Source organism: Zerene cesonia, chromosome 20, assembly GCF_012273895.1.
Source record: "Zerene cesonia ecotype Mississippi chromosome 20, Zerene_cesonia_1.1, whole genome shotgun sequence".
NCBI classification, from domain to species: domain Eukaryota; kingdom Metazoa; phylum Arthropoda; class Insecta; order Lepidoptera; family Pieridae; genus Zerene; species Zerene cesonia.
In genome coordinates, this window is record NC_052121.1 from 7,687,459 (window position 1) to 7,713,044 (window position 25,586).

General features: G+C 33.4%; 2 protein-coding genes across 4 annotated transcripts in view; one reads left to right on the forward strand and one right to left on the reverse strand.

Annotated features, from left to right (window-relative positions):
- The first annotated feature begins 159 nt into the window (after positions 1–159).
- LOC119835043 (ATP-binding cassette sub-family F member 3) lies at positions 160–8,584 on the forward strand. The gene is made up of 12 exons (XM_038359639.1): positions 160–338; positions 431–536; positions 802–970; positions 1,352–1,566; positions 2,659–2,922; positions 3,117–3,317; positions 4,665–4,847; positions 5,393–5,566; positions 6,029–6,203; positions 6,459–6,639; positions 7,227–7,447; positions 8,361–8,584. The coding sequence occupies exons 1-12, from the start codon at positions 266–268 to the stop codon at positions 8,517–8,519; spliced, it is 2,121 nt and encodes a 706-aa protein (XP_038215567.1). The 5' UTR covers positions 160–265; the 3' UTR covers positions 8,520–8,584.
- Positions 8,585–8,650: 66 nt separating this feature from the next.
- The window catches only part of LOC119835042 (cerebellar degeneration-related protein 2-like), a 61,684-nt gene continuing 44,748 nt past the window's right edge, over positions 8,651–25,586 (reverse strand). For 2 of the 3 annotated variants that reach the window (XM_038359638.1, XM_038359637.1), the window contains exons 2-6: positions 13,875–13,987; positions 12,811–12,959; positions 12,166–12,618; positions 11,682–11,853; positions 8,651–10,671 (exon numbers count right to left, since the gene is read on the reverse strand). In XM_038359638.1, coding sequence (XP_038215566.1) covers positions 9,304–10,671; positions 11,682–11,853; positions 12,166–12,618; positions 12,811–12,959; positions 13,875–13,987 — 2,255 coding nt within the window. In that variant the 3' untranslated portion in view covers positions 8,651–9,303. Of the gene's footprint in view, positions 10,672–11,681; positions 11,854–12,165; positions 12,619–12,810; positions 12,960–13,874; positions 13,988–17,732; positions 18,013–25,586 lie in introns of those variants that run through there. The other variant, XM_038359636.1, reaches the window with a different exon arrangement.

Here is a 25,586-nt window from a genome sequence, read left to right on the forward strand (position 1 = left end):
TCGCGTTGACAAAAACGATAATTTATTTCAGCATTCTTTTGTATAGGAAGCAGGTAGCCCCGTGATAGATTGGGAAAATAGCATATCAATGCTCTATGACCGCAAATCAAGTAACTCGTACTTAATCTGTGCCGTAAATTAAAAAATTTAAGCAGAATTGTCAGTTTTTCGTTGACGACTGACGTGACATTAGTATAATACGTGCATAAATAAATGATAAATAGTTGTAGTTTTTTCCTTGGTGTTAACCAAGTTATCGTTAAAAATGGCAAATTGTGGTGAATTTATTAAAAGTCACTTTCCTTTAATTGATGAGGAGTTAAAAAAATATGTTGAAGGTAAAGTTTCTTAGAGGTTAGAATAATATTACCTTTGGGCTTTGTGCTGTTCTGTATAAAGTATCATATAAAATTAATTGATACAATTCCAGATGTTCTGGATAGCAGTGCCGGTGAATTTGAAGATAAAGAAGAGGTTTTTGAAGCCGTAGGCGAAGTTCTGCAAGGAGTGTCGGAGAAATCGGAAGATGATATAAGGTATATATCATTATTTTCAATTATGTTAGTGTTGTTTTGTATTAATAAAACGAAAGCCTGAATTATTTTTTTTGTTAATCCTGAATACACACAAATCTAAATGAATATGATATTTACGGGAAGTTTTAAAATCGTGTAATAGTATAAGTTACGTATTTAGTACAATAGATCATGTTTAATTAACTAATCTTATAATTTTATATAAAAATAATCCTACATTCACTCTCTACAATTAAAAAATTTTTGATCTTGTAATATTTTCTAGGGATATATGTGAAAAATTATTGCACATGCTTCAGCCAGAAAAAAATAATGTACAAAATGGCCCAAGAAAAGTATTAGATGCTCCAATACACTTGGCTTCAATGACGGCACCACCACATGAGAGCAATGATGTTAAAAGCATATGGCTTCAAACAAGGGATGATAATTTTGTAAGGAAATATTTGCCCTTAATATTTCTTATTCTAAATTATATTATATTAAAAAAATCATTCAACAGCTCATCAGCTGTTCAATGATATTTTAAATTGCAAATTTATGGGTAAGGTTTTCTTAAAAGGATAATAATCTTAAACTGGTTTATGTTATTTAAACCATTGCATCATAAAATTACCATGATTAAAATTTTTCCTGTAATATTTAAAAATTCAATACACAACTTAAAAAAATTAATATAATAATTAATAATCTACAATCAGAGATTTTTTCCAAAATAATGAATGGAAGAATGAAAAATAAAATTATTATATATTTATATAAAAGTAAAACAGTACTCATACAAAATTAATCATATACCTGTATTAACATTCCAGAAAGTGGATGCAAAAAAATTGGAAAAGGCGGAAGCAAAATTGCAACAAAAACAACAGAAACAAAAAGATGCAAAAGTCCCAGTGGCCGCCCCTGTTCTACAAACTGCTACAGCATCACAGGTTACCTCCAAAAAGGATAACAAGTTAGAAGCAAAAGGCACCAATCGGACTCAGGATATCAGGATAGAAAACTTTGATATAGCTTATGGTGACAGGTATTAAATATTTTCTTCATAGTAAGGCATTCTCATATCTATTAAAATATATTGTATGACTATCTCTCTAATATGTAATACCATTACTAATTCAATCCAATATTCCTTTGCTGATATAAAATAAAAAATAAAAAATCAACAGTTTATTATAAGTATGTTAAATAGAGATACTATTATATATAACTCTAAAGGAAAAAAAATGTTTTATGTAAATATATTTGTATTTTATATGATTTCAATTTCAATTATATCAGGTCAAGGAATACATAACCTTCAATACATTGTAAAGTAAATTTTTAATTGAGGAAGTAAAATAAATAATACTTTGTGCATTTCTCAAAATTCCGTGTTTGTTTGTGCATAAGATGTTCTAGAGGAACCTAATGTAATACTTGGTTGTTTTGACTTACTTGACTTAATGTCCTGTGGCCCCTATGTGGGGCAGAGGGCGTCCACAGTGCGCCGCCATCGTCTTCGATCTTGGGCTACGATCTTAAGTTCCGGCCATGTCAACCCAATTGCTTTAGCTTCCGCCGCCACCGAACGTCGCCAGGATTGTCTAGGATTGTCTTGGTTGTTTTGGTTTAGTAAAAAGATGATATTTAATTTTCTGACATAAATACATCATTTAGCTAACCTAATACATTTTGATACTAATGAGAGCACATAATGCCCGAGAATTTACAAGATACCTAATGTAATAAGTTATCTGCTGTTACTTGAGATAGGTAATATGATTATTTGCACATGTGGCCTTATATTATTGTTTGTAATCCCTAGGCATCTCAAATGCCTGTATAAGGCTTTGTTTGTAATGGAAATCTAAATTTGAATTTTATTAAATAATTGCATAATTTAATTTAATTATATCACTGCAAGTACCTTGTGATGCTTTGGGAAAATTTATTCTGCATTTATTTTCCTGATTAATTCTCTAAACAGGTTCCTCATAGGCAATAAGCCTGATGTGTTAAGCCAGAATCAGACTTATAAGTTCCCATCTAAATAACTAAATATTGTTTATAGGCCCTGATAAGAAATACAGAACATTTTAAATTACCGAGTATCATAAATTTATATGTTATTTTTTAGAGTACTATTACAAGGAGCAGACTTGGTGCTAGCGTTTGGCCGACGCTACGGTCTCGTCGGTAGGAACGGACTTGGCAAAACCACTCTCCTCAGAATGATATCAGCGAAACAATTGAAGATACCATCCCATATATCGGTTTTACATGTGGAGCAAGAGGTTGTAGGTGACGATACCATCGCCTTACAGAGTGTATTAGAATGTGATACTGTTAGAGAAAATTTATTGAGGCGGGAAAAGGAAATAACGACGGCTATTAATAATGGGTTAGTTGTTTAATATAAGTATATATTTAAAATAACAAAAACAATATATTGGATTTTGAAGGGGGTGACTGCTGGCAAATATTATACCATAATACTTTTGTGATTCTTTAAATATTTTACTCATATGTTGTTGGCTTGTTTATCAGCAGTGGGATTCAATGCGAAGTTTTAATCAATTGTTTGTTACGTTTCAGTGCAACAGACCCAAGTCTATCAGCAGAACTAACAGAGGTATATGCACAATTAGAAAATATAGAGGCGGATAAGGCGCCAGCGCGGGCTTCCATTATATTAAGCGGTTTGGGATTCACGCCAGACATGCAGGCAAGAGCTACCAGAACATTCTCTGGTGGTTGGAGGATGAGGCTAGCGCTCGCGAGGGCTTTGTTTTCTAAGTAAGTTTTTTTTTTTTGAATATCACTCACTAGTTTATGACTTACTTCTTTTCATGATAATTCTTAATAACTGCTAATTATATTACTGCTTTATTATTATAGTAGTAAATTAGAGTTTCGTAATAATCGGTCTAACTCTTTCCAAAATAAATGGAACATATAATAAGATGAGCTGTAAGAACAGTTGCATTATGTATTCAATGTACCACGCAAATCCACAACATGTTTTTAAGTTAAACTTAAAAGTTATCTTCATAAAACAAGATTTTATAATATATGCATTGAAGGTAACATTACTTATATTTATCCTTATACTAGTTGGTGACCTAGTGTCTATTACAATGTAGTGTTATTTTTTGCAGTTATTTATTTAGTTTCCTATGGTGACCATGCGCGTGAATAATTAAATGATTCTGCTAATAATTAAATATAGCTAGCTTTCCGCCCGCGGCTTTCCTCTGTACTTAAAGTATAAGATAGACAGCCCTGGGATTTTCCTGCATAGTTTCCTTTCCCGTTAGATTTTCCGGATAAAAACTATCTATTTTGCGTCTATCTATGTCCTTTCATGGATCTCAGATCTATCTCTGTACAAAGTTTCATTGAAATCAACCCAGTAGTTCCTGAGCTTAGCACTTTCAAGCGCACTAACAAACGAGCAATCATTTCTTCAGCTTTATATAAGTATAGATTTAAGATAATACATATTCATGACAACTACTATGTCATGGTATAGACTATATGTAGATATGTAGTATATGTACATATGTATAAAAGATTGTCAGCTGATAGCAATTTATAAAGATTCATAACTTTATCCATTAATAACTGTTGGCTGTACTTTATGAAGTAAGGTCATATTAATGTTTACACGTTCCACGTCTATGAAGTCTTTTTTATGATATAAAAGTACAATTTAATGTGATATCGATTTAAAATTAAAACATTTTTTACATTTCATTCACGCAATTCCTGACCAATCTAAAATGTAACTCATTCACAATATAATTTGATGCCAATTAACTGTGCATGAGTGTATTGTAATACAAATAAAACTTAAAAATTAGACAACTATATCTAAATGTCATCAATACATAGTATAAAGACAAGTCGCTTCCCGCGTCTGTCCCTATATATATATATATATATATGCTTATATATATGCTTAGATCTTTAAAACTACACAAGGGATTTTGATGGGGTGTTTTTTAATAACATATATAACATCTATAACATCTATTAAACTACTTCTAATGAAACGCATGCGAAGCCGCGGGCAAAAGCTAGTAATTTACATAAACAAAAAAACGTTTTTTTTTAATCTTAAATACTTTTGAATAATTCAAGGCCCGATCTTCTATTGCTGGACGAGCCCACAAACATGTTGGATATAAAAGCGATCATATGGCTAGAGAATTATCTGCAAAACTGGCCGACGACGCTACTGGTTGTCTCTCACGACCGAAACTTCTTGGACACCGTGCCGACCGACATTCTGCATTTACATACTCAGCGTATTGATAATTACAGGTAAAGTATTCATAACACAGGTACGGATAGAGGATGATTAAGAAAAAAGAGATATTTTTGGAGTTGTTAATTAGTATGATTGTAGTCATACTTTGTTCTGTTATAGGTTCTTTTTTTTTAATTGATATATTTTACAGCTCCTTATCATTATTTCTATTTAAATTTGTAGTGCTCTGAAGGCACCGTTATAAAAAGAGACTAGGCTTGTAATTAAAGGTTATGTTATGATAAAAAACTGATACTGATTAAGCTAGTCAGCTGCAACATGGAAGATTTTTTCTGACAATCTTCTGTGGTGGTCAGATTATATAATTGAAAGACGTGTGCTTTGCATTGTATGGTTTTATTACTATTCTGTGTTTTGCAGTTCATTTATGAATGTGTGTCTTCTTGTATCTTTCTTAAATTCTTTTCCTTTTAAGCGATCTTGAGATATCCTCAAGGTCGCTTAAAAAAATCTCATCTAGGCAAAGAGGTCGTCAATTATATGTCTGATATATATCGTTTGTATCTATTAATATATTTAAATAAAATCTCCCCCACAGGGGCAACTACGAGCAGTTCCACAAGACGAAGACGGAGAAGCTGAAGAACCAGCAGCGCGAGTACGAGGCGCAGCAGCAGCACCGCGCGCACACGCAGGAGTTCATCGACCGCTTCCGGTACAACGCCAACCGCGCCTCCTCCGTGCAGAGCAAGATCAAGATGCTGGATAAGCTGTAAGTACTCATATTACACCCTCCCGAAAACTTATACTAATATAAATGCGAAAGTTTGTAAATGTGTGTGTGTGTTTGTTGCTCTTTCATGCAAAAACTACTGAACCGATTGCAATGAAATTTGGTACGTAGACAGCTGGACAACTGGAACAACAGCAACTTAGTAATAATAGGCAACTTTCTATCCCGATATTCCTACGGGATACGGACTTACGCGGGTGAAACCGCGGGGCGGAGCTAGTTTCTTTAATAAATTTCGGAATAGCGCCAACTGAGTCTTCTCCGTGCGGAGTAAGTTCAAGCTGTAAGGAAGCTGAACAAGCTGCAAACATTTATTTATAGAGTTCCATCCCCACCCTTTTTATAACTTCAGGGCTTTCTTGTGTGAAAACCTTTTAGTAACAGTTAAATTTTACATAATCAGGATCTTGTACTATAAGAACTATTCTAATTTTGTTTCAGACCAGAACTCAAACCCATAGAGAAAGAAATAGAAGTGATCCTCAGGTTTCCCGAGACGGAGCCGCTCTCTCCCCCCATCCTGCAGCTGAACGAAGTTGGATTCCATTACTCTAAGGACAAAATTATTTTCACAAATGTCAACCTTGGTGCTACGCTCGAATCTAGAATATGTATTGTAAGTTAACTGTAACATTATAAAGCAGTGAAAGAATGCGATGAAATTTATAAAGTGACTTTGTTTGTGATCTAATTTTATTGTTATTTTTCGATAGGATTGAAACTTTCATATTCGCGATTTAATCATTTTATTATTTAATCCTACGTACAGCAACCCTGACTACCCTTTAAAATTAAAAAAAAATCTGCAAATTTATTTTTAATAATACTCGTGTGTAATCGAATACAAGAAAATTCTTATAATCTTTTATAGGTAGGTGACAACGGAGCGGGAAAGACGACACTACTCAAAATCATAATGGGCATATTATCTCCAACAAGCGGGATACGCAGCGTGCACAGAGGTCTGAAGTTCGGCTACTTCTCGCAGCATCACGTGGACCAGCTGGAAATGAACGTCAATTCTGTCGAGCTGCTGCAGAGAAATTATCCCGGTAAGCCAGAAGTTAGAAGGCAAAAAGGAATAAAAAAACTAAATTAGAAAAAGATTGGTTCTTTTTTGTGTGTATAAAAGATATGCATTACTTGTCAGTATTATATCAGTATACTTTGTGTCATTTAAATAACACCTTCAGATCCGATGTACATCCAGCGTCGTTTTACTTTACCAATTTATAATACCGAATTATTATAAAAAGTATCGGAATCGCTTAACCTTTCATACGTTCTAGTCATTCATATTTACACCCATCAAATTGACAGAAATAACCTAAGTTTAAATGTGACCACACGGGAAGCGTCAGCTTTCAAATACCAAAAAAAAAAAAATTATTACAATCGGTTCCCCCTAATAAGTAGTAAGTTTTTTGAATTAATAAGGTGTTTTTTCTGTTAGATAAACAGCTGGTAGCCGCCATAAGGCCGCCATTTGTACAATTTTTCTTTTTTCTTTTACCTGTTTGGATTGTTCACTTCCTTTATTTCTTTATGACAAGTTGTACAATAATGAATAAAAAAATAATTACAGGATAAAATGATTACTATTAAAACCACTAAAACCTCTTTAAAATTTCTATTACAGGAAAAGCAGTTGAGGAATACAGAAGACAGCTGGGTAGTTTCGGTGTGAGTGGAGACCTAGCCTTGCAGACGATAGCTAGTCTGTCCGGAGGGCAGAAATCTAGAGTGGCGTTCGCCAACATGTGCCTTGGGAACCCCAACTTCTTAGTTCTGGACGAACCCACTAATCACTTGGATATAGAAACCATTGAGGCGTTGGGCAAGGCGATCAATAAATATACTGTGAGTTATACTTTCTTCTTCTTGAAATCTTACGTGTATATATTTCATATTTTATTAATAATAATTCTTTATTTGCACAATGTGTGTACAAAAGTTAAAATGATTACAATACGGTCAACACATTGGCCACAAAGGGCATGCAAATTTCATTAGCATTGTCATTACATAATAATTTTATAGTAAAATTTTTGACATTATATCTAAATTACATTAATTAATTGTTGCATTATAAAAACATTTAGTTAAACAAAATAATAAAAAGTCAAAGTTAGCGAAAGTTCACAAATTTAAAAATTCGGATACATTGTAGGATTATTGTTGTTTAGCCACTCGGTATAGTTACGGATTTATAAAGCATTAGAATGCTATAAACCAAAAAAATAAATAGAATTACATTTTTTTATTATTGTTGTTATTCACTTACGTGGTATAAAACAAAGACGCTTGCCTCTGTCTGTCCCTATGTATTCTTAGATCATTAGAACTACACAACGGATTTCGAGGCGTCTTATTTTAATAAATAAACTGTATCAAGAAGGTTCATAAGCACATATGTTGATTATGGTAGAGTCTATTTAGCATCATCATTGCGTCCGGACGGAACTAAGGAGGTCGAGGCACTTTAAGAGCAAATATAGCCCATGTTTGTTGGAGATATAGCTTTCTATAGTTTAATTTCGAAATAAACAGTTTAGTAGTTTGAGTTTAATTAAATTTTTTTTTTCTTAAAATACAGAAAATCCCTCAAAGACTTGTCCAAGCGTAGTGTTATTCTTAACCAATTAATATTCAGACCTTAGTAACTATTCCACGCGGATGAAAGCTATCTTATACAATAGTCTCGTAAAAATATCTAATACAATAGTCTCGTATGGGTTTTACGGTAATATTTAACATATTGAATATTTTTCAGGGCGGTGTTATTCTGGTATCTCATGACGAAAGATTAATACGAATGGTTTGTAAAGAACTGTGGGTGTGCGGGGGAGGCTCGGTCAAGAGTATAGAAGGTGGCTTCGATGAATATCGTAAAATCGTCGAGAGAGAACTCGAAGCGCAAAACAACAAGTGATAATAACTCGTATATATTATACCATGTAAAAAAAGATTATCTAATAATAATACTGTACTATAATATTTAGTCTTTCATTATTTATTTAAAAATGTTCGTTATAATATAAGTTGAAAAATGAAAAACTGATCATTTATGCAAATTTTTATTTCATACCTCCAACCTATCTTCATCATTAAATATTCCAGCATACAATTCCATAATGAATTGAAGCATTCGCGGTACCATGGCAAATTAATTAAAATATAAAATTAACTTAAAAGAATATTTACAAATAAAATTTCGTAATAAAATACATAATATACAATTAAAATAGTGACTGAAACGGAATAGAGTTAATAGTTAAAATATAAACTCATTCAGTTGATACGCCGAATTAAATAAAATGCAGTACATAAATGAAGCTAATATCAAGTGAAGCCATTCTCAGACACTTTTGTCTATCTATATAAATGCATACTTTTTCCAGTTTAGTTATAACGCTACCTACGAGCGTTACTCTATTTTACATAGGGTTCTAAATTATAACATGAATATAATAAATTAATTTGTATCTTGGACTATTGATATTGATGGGATCTTATATAGTTATCTTAATATGAGATACATAACGTCTGTATCGGTATTATGGCAATTAATGATTGTTCGTGACATAAATTAATAAGTAACGCTAGCAGATCACAAAAAACCTAAACTAAATTTTGTCTGGTTGGCAAAGACAAATGGCGATTGAATCACTCGGCTCTTGCAAATGCAAGAGTGGGTCGACTTGTAAAATATAAAATTATTGGTGTTTTTTACGCCTATTCTTTGTTTTATCGGCGTTTCTCAACACTTCGGCGTAGGAGAGTTCCAATTTCCTCAATTTGTGAATCTCCTGTGATGCAGTGCTCTGTTTGATGTCCCAAGAATCTGTTTCGGGATTCCATCCTTGATAGATTTTCCCAGTGCGACCGCTTACGCTTGGCGTAGGTGAGTTTAAGTTCCTGTTGTAGAATTGCAGAGTAGACCCGTTCCATTCAGCCTCGGAAGGTCTCGCTAGAGGACTAACTTCAATCGGTCTATAGTCTCTCCTCTTCTTATTCGATGATTTCTGGTAAGTGATCTTTGGCGGTGATGGGAAAACAGGAGAATCGGCTCCTTGACGATCTTGGCTGTGTTTGCGGTTGCGATGCCTGGACTTCTTTCTAGTAGCCGCGATGTATTCCAGTGGCTGACGCACCAACGGTGTTAGGACGCGTTCTTTTTCCTTTTCTTTTTCGTTCTCTTTTGAGGTCTCGGCGGTAGAGTCAGACACTGGTTTGTTTTCTTTGTTATTATCAACGGCATTGGATTTTTCTTTTGATTCTTTCGTTGCTTCGGGAACAGGCTTAGATTGTTCCTTTTCTCTTAACGTTGGTGTTTCTGGGGTTGTGATGTCGGATACTGGAATCGATTGCTCAGACATGACAGACGACAAGACGCTTTGGGTATCGTCAGTGAAGTTACCCGGAGGTTCCTCCGTAGCAGGCGTCACTGGCGGTACTTTACCGGTTGTTGTATCGTCGAGTAAGGGAAGCTGTTCACCATCATCTTTATTTTCCGCTGCCTTTTTCAAAATGGTGAAGATTTCTTTAAATAATTCCCGGTATTCAGGCCTGTTACGGAAACGGCTGTCCATAGGGCTGACATCATCGTAAATGCTAAAACGATAATCCTCACCATCTGCAATTGTGCACAAGAACGAACCAGGTCTCTCGCGATCTGTTTGAGTTGCTTTATTACTCGTTTCATCTGAGAAACCGGAACTGGACGTTTCTGCTTCCGAAAAGTCCGGCGTTTGGATAATCTTTTTGCGAGATGTTGTCTCCATTTTCTTTTGTTGGTTAGATTCTTTTTGAGCTTCTTCTCCGTGGCCACTCTCTTCATCTGTATCTTTAACACTGAACTGACTAAAGTCACCTGATGTTTGTAATTCTTCATGTAATGAGAGAGGGCCGGTTTGAGTTTGTGCGCCAGGCAGTGTAGTCTGCTTATTCTTTCTTATGTTCTTAACTTGCGACAGCTGAACTTCTAGCAGAGCTTCATATTTCTGAACCAATTCCCTGTAGGGATTGTCGTGGCCATCTTCTTTATTAGCCCATATGCCTTGAAGTAACTTTTCCTTGGCGTTCTGAAACGTTTAAGGAATAAGATTTGTAATTTTTTTTTTTATACTTTATGAGGAAATAAAAAGGTGTTTTTGATTATTTGCAACATGAGATGACCTATATGCCTTGAAAGTTATAAGTAAGATATGAACACAATTTCATAGTTACGTTGCAAACAGTATTACAAGATTATGAAAATTAGATATTTAAGAATATAGCAAGACGAAAGGAAATTGAAAAAATTATTGTTTTATATTTATTAAATTAAAAAAAAAAGTAATCATGATGCTATGAAGTATAAATTAGTCAAAATACACCCATTACTCTTATCGTTATAGACTCGTGAATTTGTATTTATGTATGAAAACAAAACGTCACACACAAACAACATATTATCGTGTTAGTAACAAGAATTATCATAAATGAATATACATTAATAAATATATGAAGTACAAATACAAAGACATTTTTGATTTCGACACCGGATGACCCTCACCCATGACTCGGTTAACGACTAGCGTGCAGACTTCTTAGTCTAAAACGTGTCAGTAATGGACGTACCTTCGACTACATGCGATAAATCCAAAGAAAACTACTGCAAATGCGCTTCATAATGCATATGCAAAGCGTGATCAACAACATCAGGGGCAGTTGGAAAAGTTTTGTTGCCTAGAAACGATTGAAATATTCGCATCAGATTTTTCGGATTTAAGCATAATAATGCTTATTCAGAAGAATACCGATGTTCTTGGGGATTTAAATGGGCTTCGTCTTCTTTTACTCTAACCTACCTTCAGAGGTAAGAAGAACGAGCGGACTCCGAAATTTGTCCTGTTTTATAATGTAATCTTCATTGCGGGAACGATTAGTGAAGGTTAGTGGTTTATAGCAAAAGTTGGAAATGTTAAAAAGTAAATAGGATATACACAGAAAATCTAAAGCTACAGTTAGAAGGTTAAATTAAGATAACATTAAGCAGAAGTATAAAATATGAAGAACTACAAGAAAGTTTTCCATTCATAACCATACTTACGTCGAACTTGATAAGTTTACTGGTGACCTGGTCATCTTTAGGGCTTTGCTGGCCAGATGGTGTGAGGATGAGAGAGCTGATGGCACTTCTGTCATCATCTTCTCCATCCAATATGGACGACATATCGTCTCTTTCGATGCCCCTGAGGCATCGGATGCATAATTGTCCTTGTCTGGAATATAATCACATTATAAATGTGAAAGTTTGTTTGTTTGTCCGTCAATCACGCTGAAACTATTGAACGAATTTTTATGAAATTTGGTATACTTTTTTCCCGATTAAATGCTTCCTCGGGATAAAACAGGAATCTATCCGGGCGGAGCCGGGACGAACGTCTAGTACAGAATAATAAGAACAATCGGAAGCTTCTTGTAATTTGCACTTGTCAGAAGATCAAATAAATAATTGGTAACTTTTATGCATTAATAAATAAGGATTTGTGTGTCTCTATGACTTTTTATTACAGAAATTGTTAATGTCGTACCTGACTTCTTCAAGGATTGCGAATTCTTCGTGCATCGATTTAGGTTCATCGTCACGTTGTCGCCAATTTCGTACCTGCTCCTGTAATCTGTTGTTCTCTTGTATAACGGAGGCCAGCTGCTCTTCAAGTTCAGTAACTCTTCTGTGTTCTTGGGCGAAGGCTACTTTATTCTCGCGTAACTCATCACTCAGTCTAAGTAAATCCTCATCCTCTTTTGTGAGTTCTGGTAGAGGTGCTATTGCTTTTAGTGGGGTTCCATTTGTTTCTGGTTTCTTAACAGCAATAGCATTAGCTGGTGTATCAGCGAGTTTTTGCTCTTTTTCTTTGGGTTTTTCGCTATCAGGTTTCCTCTCGGACCTTCGCCGAAATAGTTCTAACTGGCCATTTAGGTCGTCCACAGTCTTTTGAAGTTCTTCGCATTTGCTCTCCAAGTTTTCGATGTTTCCACATAATCTGGAATTTGGTTAAGGGCACTGAACACACAGATCGACATAACAAACGATTTACTGAGGGCTATTCTGTAAGATTGGAATTTTAAATAATAAAGACGGAAATGTATAAAAATACATGAGCGAAAGATGATTGTAGAAAGTTACCATAAGAAATAAATTAAAAGGAAACAGCGTGTAACGATGTTGAACTTACGTTTTAATGTGTTTTTTGTCGGCAGCATGGTCGACGGCAAGCCTGTGGTTGGCTCGCTCTAAATCCTGGATACTAACTTCGAGTTGCTCGTAGATTCTCAGTCTTGAGTCGTTTACCTCACGCAAGGCGACTGTTTGTTTCGTTAAGTACTGGAAAAAAATAAGTTTTGTTTTTCCTTTAGTATACAATATTCTAATATTATTGATTCCTTATGCTAAATGCTTGAAGATTTGAAAAAATTTGTTAATAAAAATAAATGTTGAAATACCTTCTGAAATTAACGATTATAAGCATCCATTTGTAAAATGCTTAAATGTTTGTATAAAAAAAAACGGTAGTTCATTATTTTTAAACGTTACATTTTTGTTTTTCATTAATAGGTGGTAGATGTTCATCAAAAATACTGTTTATACCTATAACAAACGACAGAATATCGTAATAATTAAAGACTTAATTATTATCGATGTTTCAGAAATGATAAGAATAAGTGTTAACTACCTATACTATTGATATAAAAATAACCATTACGCTGTTTATTTACGTTTAATGTCGCGAGAAGACAAGGATTTCATTGTAAACTAATATGATTTCTATGGCTTCACAGTTCAAAGGTTTTTTAGTTTAATTACCAAGTCTATTAGGTAAGTAACTAGACATAATAGGTCTTGCACCATTTGAAGTTACCTATCTTAAGAAGCATTAAAAAGTGTATCATCAACAATACTGCACGTTATAAGTGCTTAAATTTATAGCATTTCTCAGTTGATATTAATATAATTCAAGGTCATTAAGTTTACTATCAGTAAGATCAAGTACGTATAATCATATTGCGATTGTGATTTTAATTGTTGCTATTACCTATGATTCATTATTAGAACATAAAGTTCATTAAAAAGGTGTACCTATTACTGGAGGTTAAAGTTAAACAGATATAAGAGTCGTTGACATCCAGTAATTTGCAGGTGCGAGTATAAATTCTTGATAAAATAACAATGACGAAAGTCACCGCAAACAGAACGCAAGTACCATTTCAACTTTAGAAGTGAATAAGTAAATTAATTTACCTCGATTTCTTGCGTTTGGTCTTCAATAACATTTTGATGTTGACGTAGCGCTGTTTCCAGTTCCTTGTTTCTTTCTAGAAGTGTTTTCCCCAATTCTGCTGCTAGTTGTAAATCTGTAACAAAGGTATAAGGTAATTAGTTAATAAGCGGAATGCGTCGTCAAATTTCAATAATGAAACGTTAGGTACGTTTCATTGTGTTTGTGTTCATTAAATTTAAACACGTCAATATTTACTTCGAGTGTTCAACTAACTAATTGACTGTTAAAATGTTTACTTTCCTATATGAGAAAGTTATTGAGCGCTGTTGTTTTTTTTTGTATAGAAAAATACTGATGAAGGCGACGATAGCTTGAAGACTCATATAGAGCAAGAAAAATTACTTGCTATTCATAACACATATACTTCATAGTGCTAGCGATTGTTTTTACTTGAATTGAAGAGGGAAAGGGTTGAAAGTCTAAAGAGAAGTGTCTGCCAAATGGTATTTGTGGTAGACAGAAGATGAAAATATATAAGGAAACTATTTAATTTTTTACATACACATAAATTTTAGCTCATCCAACGTGAGACACGCTTTAACCACGTGAAAGGTATATATAACCTTGCCGAATACTTTAAAATACTTGGTTTTAAAATAAGGTCAGTTGCAGTCCGCTACTAAATAGATAACTTACATTGGTTTAAACTAGAAAGACTAATTGAAATATACTAGCGTGTTGTTGCTTTTTGTACAAATATCCTTTATATATAATACTAGCTGCGCCCCGCGGTTTCACCCGCGTAAGTCCGTATCCCGTAGGAATATCGGGATAAAAAATAGATGTTAGCCGATTCTCAGACCTACCCAATATGCTTACCAAATTTCAGAGGAATCGGTCAAGTCGTTTCGGAGGAGTATAGAGACTAACATTGTGACACGAGAATTTTATATATAAGAAGAGATACAACATTGCCTGCATAACCAACATTTAATTTATACTCCATAAATAGGGGTTATTATCTTATTCTTATATTGTTTAATATTAAAATCAAAAAGTAACTGTAACAAATATATGAATAAAATACTTCGACTAAAAATTGAATGTTTAATACTAAAATTAAAATAGTACGCATTATCTATCTATAACGAAAAATTAATTTAAATCGGATTCAAATCAGGTCATACTTGGTTCAAGCCACTATTCAACTGCAAACATAATTAAAACAATTGTATCAGTTATGTCAATGTGTTATGATAATAAAGTACGCCGGCACGCAACATTTTTATACTGAACTATGTGGTTTAAAACACTTCTCGCTCTAAATAACAGTAGCGTTAAATTCATCATCTTGCGGTATCGTAAAACTACAAAGACAGAAGTAAATTTCGCACCAGTAACAATTTACACGGACACTAGAGTCTACAAGCTTCAACAGTAACAAGGGATAGTCTCTGGACGACCAAAAATACCCTGTAAAAATGCTATAAATGGTCTACATTATTCTTAGAATTAAAATCTTATATTAAAATGGAGCTTAAAATCTTATATCACACATAAAATATTATAATAATTGATTGGCATCGTAACCGCCTTATCCCGTTCTTTATTCGTAAATAACGCCACGCTTGATTTTGATGAGATCTAGCAGGGATTTCCTATACCCCTTCGAACTTAACAGTTTCTAGTTTGAGAAATTTTGAAAGAATAGAAAAAATTTTTTGATCACGAGGCAGGATCAAAAAAAAAAAAATTTTTCTATTCTTTCAAAATTTCTCATTTATAAAGCTGAAATGACTTTATAATGCTAATTAAAAAACTTTGTAAATGCTAAAAAACTAAAAATTAAAATTAAGTTTCTAGTTTCTTCAGTAAAAGAGGCCAGATCCATAATAAATGGTTACGTGTAGAAGCGTTTAAATATATAGTATATTTATAAATGCTTTCAAACAAAAACTAAATAATACCTTAATATGTTTAATATTCAAGGCTTTGTTATGTATGTTTACTGCGTAAGAAATCTTTAATATTTACCTACTTGTAATGATTAAAATGGTCATGATTAGTATTTGTGGAGTCGTTTTCGAATGGTTTGAACGTCGCCATTAATGTAATAAATAATGTTATACGTACGTACGTACATACGTATTTAAATAATAGGTACAGCAATTATTGCTTTTGCATGTTACAAATGTTACACAATGAACAATGTTACAACGATGTCATAGAATTTTACAACGGAAGACATCAATTGTTTACGTTTTAAACGATACCCTGGGTTAACTGCATTACCCTTTAAATGCTGTTAAGAGGCCATTTACCTCTTCAAAAGGCCAGTGGACAAAGTGCATTGCTGTCTCTGTGCCAATACAGGAACAATGACTGACCTCTCTAGATGAGTAGTTTCGACACTACTGCATAGCTCTTGCAATCAAAATTAGGTTAATAATAAAGTTAATTGGACTTTTTAAATGCACTGCGTCAGGAGAAGGCCTAACTACGTTTTTCTATTCATTTAGTGCTCCTACTACTTGCCCTTTTTATTTTATGATGAAGACAATATGTGTCAAGCTACGGGTAATAGCTTAAAAGACATTGGAGTGTTGTGAGATAATATTCGTATTCGTAATAGTGAGAGTGTACGTTCCGTGTACGTAAAAATTTATAATGTAACGAATTTTAAATGACGCTAAATGATTTAGTCCAACACTTGAAAATGATACCTTAAGTGTATAAATTGTAATTGTGTAAATAAATAATAGTAAATACAATCTATAGATCACCAGTCACCTTTATGAAGGATCTTTTAGTTCGGAGATAAGGACTGAATGAAGTGGTATCTAAAACTGTTTTTCATCTAAAATAATCAATAATTTTGAGATTGGAAAGTTACTAGTAGGTATTCAAAATAAATACAAAGCAATTGAAAAACAAGTTATCATTAATTATAGTCACGCCTGAGTCAATTGAACTGAGTAAATTGTGATTGGTACAAAAACAAAGACAATGGTTTTCATCCAATCACCACACTCTTCTTCGTATAATAGGAAGCTGTGCTATTTTTTGTTTATGTTTTATGAATAACTAACGCACTAGTTATTACGTTTCACGACTAAGAAATGACAACAAAAACTTGATTGTCTTTAATAGGGTATTATCAAACTATTGTTAGGTATCTTACATCCAAGTATAGTCAATTTTGAAGACTCAAAAACGTTACGTACGTGATAAAGAAATACGTCAAAATTGTTATGGTGACATAGCATTTAACGTCTAAATTACATTATAAATTATTTACTCGTACCTTGATTGCATATCGCAACAGAGATTTTGGCATTGTAATTAATTTATCATTTGAAAGGTGTGTGGTAGCCAAACCTAGATAATTAGATCTTTGTTCTAGATAATTTGATCCTTCCATACAGAATGTGATGTAGGCTAATTGATATAGCAGTAGATACTAGATAAGAAAACTGGGATTAATCTCGAACAACGTCATTAAGGAAAAAAAATACAATTATCGAGGCTTATCAGTTCACATTAACGTTGTGCATTTATCGAAAAATATTCCACTTCACTCGTACACATGCAATACTTTAATGTAAAGCGTTTAATGAAAATTTTCAACATTACATGTAATAACAATGCGGTTGGTTTTCACAAGCCTCAAGGTAAACAGTACAGAAATAAATTACATAAAATATGTAATCAAAAATAATAAACCAGAAAGCGCTTTTTGCAATAGCGCCGCGCCGTGACAAAGCGAGTCAAATTCCAGGGTCCCCATTTGCGGTGGTCTTATTTTGTGCATTGCGAATCGGTCGGTGAACGCAACGTCTACCGTAACGCCCCTCCACCTTGCGCAAGCTATGACTAACCTTCGGTTCCTTGCAGACACTCTAACTCGACCGTGTAATCCCAGAGATCCAAGGAATTCAGCCCGTTCAGCTCCCACGAATTGAACGAGTCACATTGCTCCTGTTCCTCGCTCATCATTGCACACGCGGCTCGTACGATGGTCACTCACGACAGCGTCGTTTATTATGAGGTGTACACGCTAGCAGCCATATTTTTTGCTGCTTCATGTACGTACGATTGTTGGCGTACCGGCGTGACCAGTATGGCGGCGCAGAACGGACTGAGCGGCGCTGCGAGTTTCGACAAAAGAATATGCCAATTACCAACGCCATCGCCTGTCCGCCCCAATCTCATTTCTTTCGATTACTCACCGATAGCAGATGAAGCCTTATCGTGTCTATGTAGTACCGTGTCGAGCAATAGTTAAATATAAGCGAGCTATTCGCGGAGAAAGTAAGCAAGAATAATAATCAATCAAAATGTTTGTATGGTAATACGCGTGATCAAAATTATAGGTTTAAGTCGGGAATGAAAGTTTGTGATCTTGATCACAAAACGATTGCTTTCTCACGCTTCTTCATTGTTGTATAAACTTATTTATATAGCTTAAATAAATATCAATTTACTAGGTTGGCTAAGCCTTTAAAAATACCTATCTTCGTATAAGGCAAAGTTCAAATTTTATAAAGTGTTTCTACGTATAGTCATGTGTGTTTACCGATGTGTAACTATACAAAAGTACTCATTTAGACATACATATTATGTTTAAGCCATATAAATTGATTGTTCCAAGTGGCAGGCGGTATGTAAAAATAAAAGTAATATAGGTACTTTAAGTTAGGCAACAAATAAGTAATATGTAATAACATAAAAAAATTGTATCTAGCCATTTATTGCGCAGTTTGTGAGTCTTAGCGATTATAACTGCAAAATAATGTACCCACCTACTGGAAATGGTCGTAAAATTTCATAGCATACATTCTTAAGTAGTTAAATGATACTATATATACGCTAGGTGTAACTTGGGGTTACCGACCGTCCATATACGTGTTCATTACGACATACGCTAGAACTACGCAACATATCTTATTACTGAGATTATCATAATACATACTAACGTGCATATATGTGAAATCGTTTATCGACTTAATCCTATGTTGTTAGTTCTTCAGACAAGCCAAAATTTAAGCAATAGATGCAAATAGTAACTCTTATTCCAAAAACAGCAAAAATTGCTACCAGAATAAATTAAATATAAGTAATGTATAAAATTTTTACTTAAACCTACATTGTAATTTTATTGAACAAACTCGATTATTTATTGATTTCATTCGCATTAGAAACAAAATTTATTTACAATAAAGTAATTTAAAAAAAAAATTAACAAAAAAAATATCGTAATTATTCTTTAGTTGTAGAAAGAATATTTGCAGATAGGCACAATTGTGTTATCTGTTTATCAACAATAATTATAACATACGCTTCACCTAATTCAGGATTGATAAAAAAAAAATATTGCACTATATATCATATCCGAAATCATAAGTGAATTTAGCTACGAATTTGGGGTAGATATTGTGCAATCACATTTCAATCAATGGCTCACAAATTTGTTGCCAAATCCCCTTCTAGGTAAGCGATGGTCTGTGCACACGTTAAACAATGTGGTAGACTTACCGCATTAAATACTTGGATATTGTATTGTGAGTAAATGAAATGTAACAAATGAACAGAAGGAATTTTTTTTTTTTTTTTATTCATGATAGGGAAGCGCTTGACCACGATCTCGCCTGATGGTAAGCTGAGATGTGGTCTAAGATGGAGCGCGCTTCCCTAGAAGGTATTTGTTCACTCTTCTCTTGAAGACCTCCAGATTGTACTCGTCGGGGAACACAGACTCAGGAAGCATGTTCCAATCCCTTGCGGTTCGAATAAATAATGTGGAATCGAACCGCTTCGTCCGGGTACATGGAACGTCCACCAAATAGCGGTGCCTAGAGTCTGTGCGCCAAATTTATGTTACAGTATGTACATGACAGGAAAAGATAAGTATTTATTTACAAATTAAAGACTTTTAACGGATTTTAAACGCGATTTATTCATTATACTATTAACCCGACGTTTCGAACGAGACGTGGTCTCCCCGTGACCACGCTCGCTGTAAAGTGTATAATGAATACACGAGTATAATAAATAAATCGCGTTTAAAATCCGTTAAAAAGTCTTTAATTTCTAAATATATAATACTCGCGTATCCTATTAGGATAAACGGTGAAAGTAGGTATGAACGTATAAGAATACAACTTCAAATTACAGTGACGAAAACAAAATGAAAGTTGACCCATCTACGATTATTGGGGTGTAATTTCAACTACCTACTATATATAATTCATATGTTATATGTATGTGAAAGATTAAAATAGCAAGAAATTTATTAATTTTGGGGATTTAAAATTATATCACTAATAATCTTAATACCGCCACGTATTAAGACGAGCGAGATATTTAAATATGTAATTTAATAGATTATAAAAATGGCCCTGTATTAAGTAGTCTTCGGAACCACAAAATGAGTAAACGGAAAACTCTTTCACAAGATCACACAGAAGATCGGAAGATAGATAGGTAAATAAACACGACTTTTTACTGCGGTACAACATTCCACTTTCAAGGCAATTTCCTTTGAATACGCGGACGAAGCCGCACCCTAAATACTAGTGAATAATGAAAGAAACAAAACAGATTGTCCTAAAGTGCTTTCTTAAGTCATAGCGGGTAACCAAACTGGTGGATCGCCTGATGGTAAGCGATCACTACCGCCCATGAACATTCGCAGAGGTAGTGCCTCTGCGAATGCGCTACCCGCTAGGGGTAAGAGATAAGGAAAGGATTGACGACTGTAAAGAAGGAATGGACTGGGAAGGGTGATGTAAAGGTAATGTTATACAAAATTATCTACATACTGGAATATAATGAAGTTAAATCATCAGTTTAATTATAATTTTCTGCTACCTACTCCAGCGTGTTTCTTGTTTTATCATCAGGCCCCCCTTTGTTTTATGCCGCTATAATACATAACCGCTGTTATATTACTACTGTGTCTTAATTTCACAAGCTGCGTAATTAACAAGGCTTTTATAATTACCAAAATACAATCAAGAGACGTTTTACGCTCACTATTATTAATTGACCCATTGTGATGTGGCTTCACTTCTCATTTGGGCTAAGCTCGGCGATTACTCAACAAATAGTTTCTACCTACTTTATTTAGGCGTTTAAAATTGATATTTTAGTATGCGCCATTCGCGTATGATTATGACCGTTGACACATCACGTAGATTATCTCAATTACGTATCCGAAAGAGCCGTGTCATTGGTTAGCTGTGCATTTTTTACGAACAGGAAATGAAACCATAGCCTTGCGTAGATAACATGTGGCGCAACTAAATCCTATTAAATATGATTTTAGAAATTAAATTTTATCTGTATTCTGGATTTCAAGTTTCTGTGATTTAGTATATTGTTTTTCTTTTGTTTTAAAATTTTATCATCCTTCTCTATAATTGGTGGTGATGCAATTTTATGGTAATCAATGCAATGGCTTTATCTTTTGCTTGCACGATTGGAATATCAAAGTAACACAATTTAAATGATTTTGAATATATCTATTGCTTATTTTGTTGTATACACTAGCTGTCTGTCTGTCTGTATACTCTCAGGAATTATTGAAGCAATTTGAATAATTCTTTCAGTATCACCTTAATTTTTTTTTTAAAGAACTTAGAGAGAGGAGGCTAAATAACAGATTGAAAAAAGGTTAAAAGCTAATTTTATAATTGCGGAAGTATATAAGCATGTATGTTTGTTAATATTCGAAAATCACTGACCATTTGTTCATGATACTTAGCAGTGATGTAGTTAATGTACCAGAATCAGAAGAACGCTTGCGTCTTGTCAAACTTGTGAAATAAAATTTCCAAAGATGTGTTATTACTGTAATATCTATTACCACAGATAACAAATGCGTTCGCTCTTCATAATATGTACACCGTTTAAATGTAACATTGAACAGTAGCAGTAACAATTTTATTGCAATCACTGTTATATAAGTTCCTTACAAAATATTTGCCCAATAACGATGTGACCATGTCAGCCTGTATTGTGAAGGATGTCTTCGAACATTAATTTACATAAAGTAGGTTAGACAGTAAAAAAGAAATATATAGACATACATTTCCTGTAGCGACTGGTTATTTATATTTCATTTTGAATATGATTACGAAAATTCTATATATGAAACAGGCACCAATGGTACGAGATCTTTTTAACTCCAATTTATTACAGAATCTTGATATTGTTCGCATCTTGATATCCTGACAATTATTGGAATAGCCATCCATCTTAGGGAAGTATTAAATTCAATTATTTTTAGCATTATAATTGCATAAGATTGAGATTCAATGTGATAATGAATTATTCGCGATAGTGGGAGTAGCAAAGTTATTAACACGCATTTATATTAGGTTTATTTGTATGTTTGTATGTAACCAACTCTTTCAGACTCGTTTCTTCTCACTTTAAACGAACATATAAATCAAACTTAGTATCAAGGATTGGTGCTAATATCATTGAAATGTCCCGAGTTTATCTCATTATCATGATTAGAATCGCCAGGATTAAATAATTTCCTCACGTACACTCTATATAGGAGCAAGTGAGACAATTTCGTTGATCATTAAAGCATGATTTCTAGTCTTTATTTTTGTCATAAGCCCACCAAACCAGTGACCCTAATTGGTTGCGTATGTACATGTTAACAATTCCCTTCTCTTAATCAATTCTTCTAACGTTGTGCAATATAATATGTAAGCATGCAACATTGTATCTGTGTTGGTTAGACTGTGAAGATATTTTGTTATCCCTTTTAAAACAGAGTTTCCACTTGATTTAATATGACAAAAAATGGCTTATGTTAATCGGAACTGCAGACGTTGACCAGAGACTACGGTATCCGACTCTTTTCCATGTGATTGATGATTAGACGCAATGGAATAGAAATAATTTTCCAATACTCAGCAGCATTTTATAAGTGACTATTTAGAATTTCAATTGTACTTAAAACTAAGGTACTTAATACGCATGTAATCGTTTGAAGTGTCTTAAAGATATGCCAGAATATAATGTCATGATTGTAGTCCATCAGTATCGGCTGATATTGTCTTCTAGTCTTTTAGTTGACTAGAAGACTAGAAAACTATATCAGCCCATACTGCCAACATAACCGTAGTTAACAAACAACAATTATTTGTCTACGATCGCCTAGATATGTTACATCTCATTCTCCCTGTGACGCTCGCTGTAAAGTATTCGAAACGATGGAATAAATAATATAATTAATAAATTATTTAATTTCTAAATGTACCGATATTACACGCACAAAATCTAACATGATAAACATCATTTATCTGCAATGCATATCAACACTTCAACTTTTACAAGAGTGGTAACTCTTTATTCAGTAGCCTGTCCTTTTTACCTGTCCACTGTCCAGTGTCCATTGCTCAAGATACAAGCATGACGCACGTGTAAACGACTCGAGCGAGGCCGCCTGCTATGTAACAAGGCCTTATGCACTATCAACTATCGGCTCTATCCACATGGTTAACAGTAAACAAACCAGCTAAAATATAGTGGTCAATTTTATACACAAATTGCGGCGCATTTCACTGCAAAAATATTCCATTATAACAGAATCACAACAAAGCGAAGGAAAGAATTATAGAAACCATAACTAACAATTGCTTGGTTTACGGTGTGCAAATTATTGAGGCCGTATTGAGAAATTTAGAGGGGTGCGGTAGAGGCTTAAGTAAAAATACCTATTATTGTTATAGAAATAGCTATATAACAATAATAGGTATATTCAGAGCAGCCCTTAGTTAGGGTTGTTGTTAACTGCACGGCTCCCCTATACACTGGGAAGCAAAATAACTATTTACTGAAGAAAACTATTTTCTACCGAAGGGTACGTTGTTTGTGGATATTATAATAACATTTCCTCGTTATAAAACATAAATTATAACTATTTAAATAGATAAAAACATTTTTTTATATATGATGAAGATAATGGACGTTAGCCTGTCTAAAATAGTTGTTGTGGCATTTACAGATTTATTTAAATTTGTAAATGAGTAAATAAATTTCGACTTAGTAAGAAAGATAAGAAGCATGCTTTGAGTGAATTCAAAGAGCAATTGACTTTCTATACAAAATTGATTTTACTTTCATCAAATAGCATTCGTATTTCGTTCCCTTGTCTGTTTAATTCGAAAGTTGCGGAAGAAATGCGATAAACTGATATTTTTAATAAATTACATATTGACTTCCTGAAGCTTAATATAAACAACAAAATATTTAATTACCAAGCTTCCTTAACTTATACGATACAGTTGAAAACAATAAACATTTTAAAATAAATACAGGGAGCTATACAAAGATGAAATTATGAATTTATTAATTATTTTATCGCAATACGATTCATCGGTAACATTGCGTTTGGAATTACAAATCTAAATCCTTATTTTTTATTATAATTGTTGTATTATTATATACAAATATATTTTTGCATATAAGATAATGCTTAGATCATTGATATATAAAAAGCTATTAATTTTATTTGTATATCAATAAGATAAGCCTAGATATGACGAATCTATTGAACGTTTCTGAAAAACCTATTTTTATACTTATGGATATCTTATTCATTATTCATGTTGGAATTAGTAAAGGGTGCAAAATTATATTTAAACGATAGTATTACGAGATTTTATTGAAAATCATCTTAAAATATCTACAATAACAATCGATAATACCATGCATGTTATAAATTTGTAGTGCACCACATTTTCTTACACATAGACACAAATTTTACGTTGCATCGCCTTATATTTATGTATGTTGCTGTTCGTGTCACCATAAAAAAGTTTTATTCATAAATTTGTGCAGAAAAACAAAACCGGATATTGTGATGGGAGTCAAAGATACAAGGGCAACCTACCGGTTTCGTAATGAGTCTCGTCTCGTACTGAACAGTAATTATTGGCAATGACTGGATCATTTTATCGGTCTTGTATTACTTGAATTGTTTGCTTCAAAACATACAGTTAGATGGAATTGAAACTAGTATAGTGTGTCGCTGATATAATGAGCTAAAGAGCTAAAGTCTTATTGTACGTTGTTTTTTGTAAATATAAACGCTACCTTGTTGGATATGTCATATGTTGATTGTTTCGTGGAGCTTACTAATGGAATGATAGGTAAAGAAAAAATTGGGAATAATTCAAAGACATCGATAAGCCGGTGCTGGTTTGTCGGCTCGGAACTCTGATTACGAGAGATTAGTATAAATTTTCAATAAGAAGTACAACGAATTAGTATCGGTCGGTCTAAAATGAAAATTTTTATGTTAATTTAAAAATTTTAGATGAATATCACAAGCACACGTGTGTAGATTTCTTTTACTATTAATAAATAATAAAACAATTGGAAAGAGGAATTTATAGGGATTTCTGATTAAATAAAATTGGTATAAAGTACACCATCATACTGTAAGTTTTGTTAATAGTCATCTGATCGGCTGTAGATGAATAGATCATAATATTCAGATGATTTTTTACGTACCTAAGTCCATCTTTTATACCGTTTTTTATTATTAATGTAAAGTAGGTAATTAATGCTTTAAAAACAGTTTCGTTTCATCCGACTGATGTTGTAACTTCTAGTGTGGGTCTGTATTAAACTATATACTATTAACACAGCGACCCTGAAAGCGTTTAAAAATTAATTATAATTAATATAAGTACGATAATTGTGGT

Coding starts and splice junctions, on each gene's coding strand:
- LOC119835043 (XM_038359639.1), top strand. CDS start 266: ATGGCAAATTGTGGTGAATTTATTAAAAGTCACTTTCCTTTAATTGAT. Junction 2,923..3,116: donor ACGACGGCTATTAATAATGG/GTTAGTTGTTTA, acceptor GTTACGTTTCAG/TGCAACAGACCCAAGTCTAT. Junction 5,567..6,028: donor ATCAAGATGCTGGATAAGCT/GTAAGTACTCAT, acceptor ATTTTGTTTCAG/ACCAGAACTCAAACCCATAG.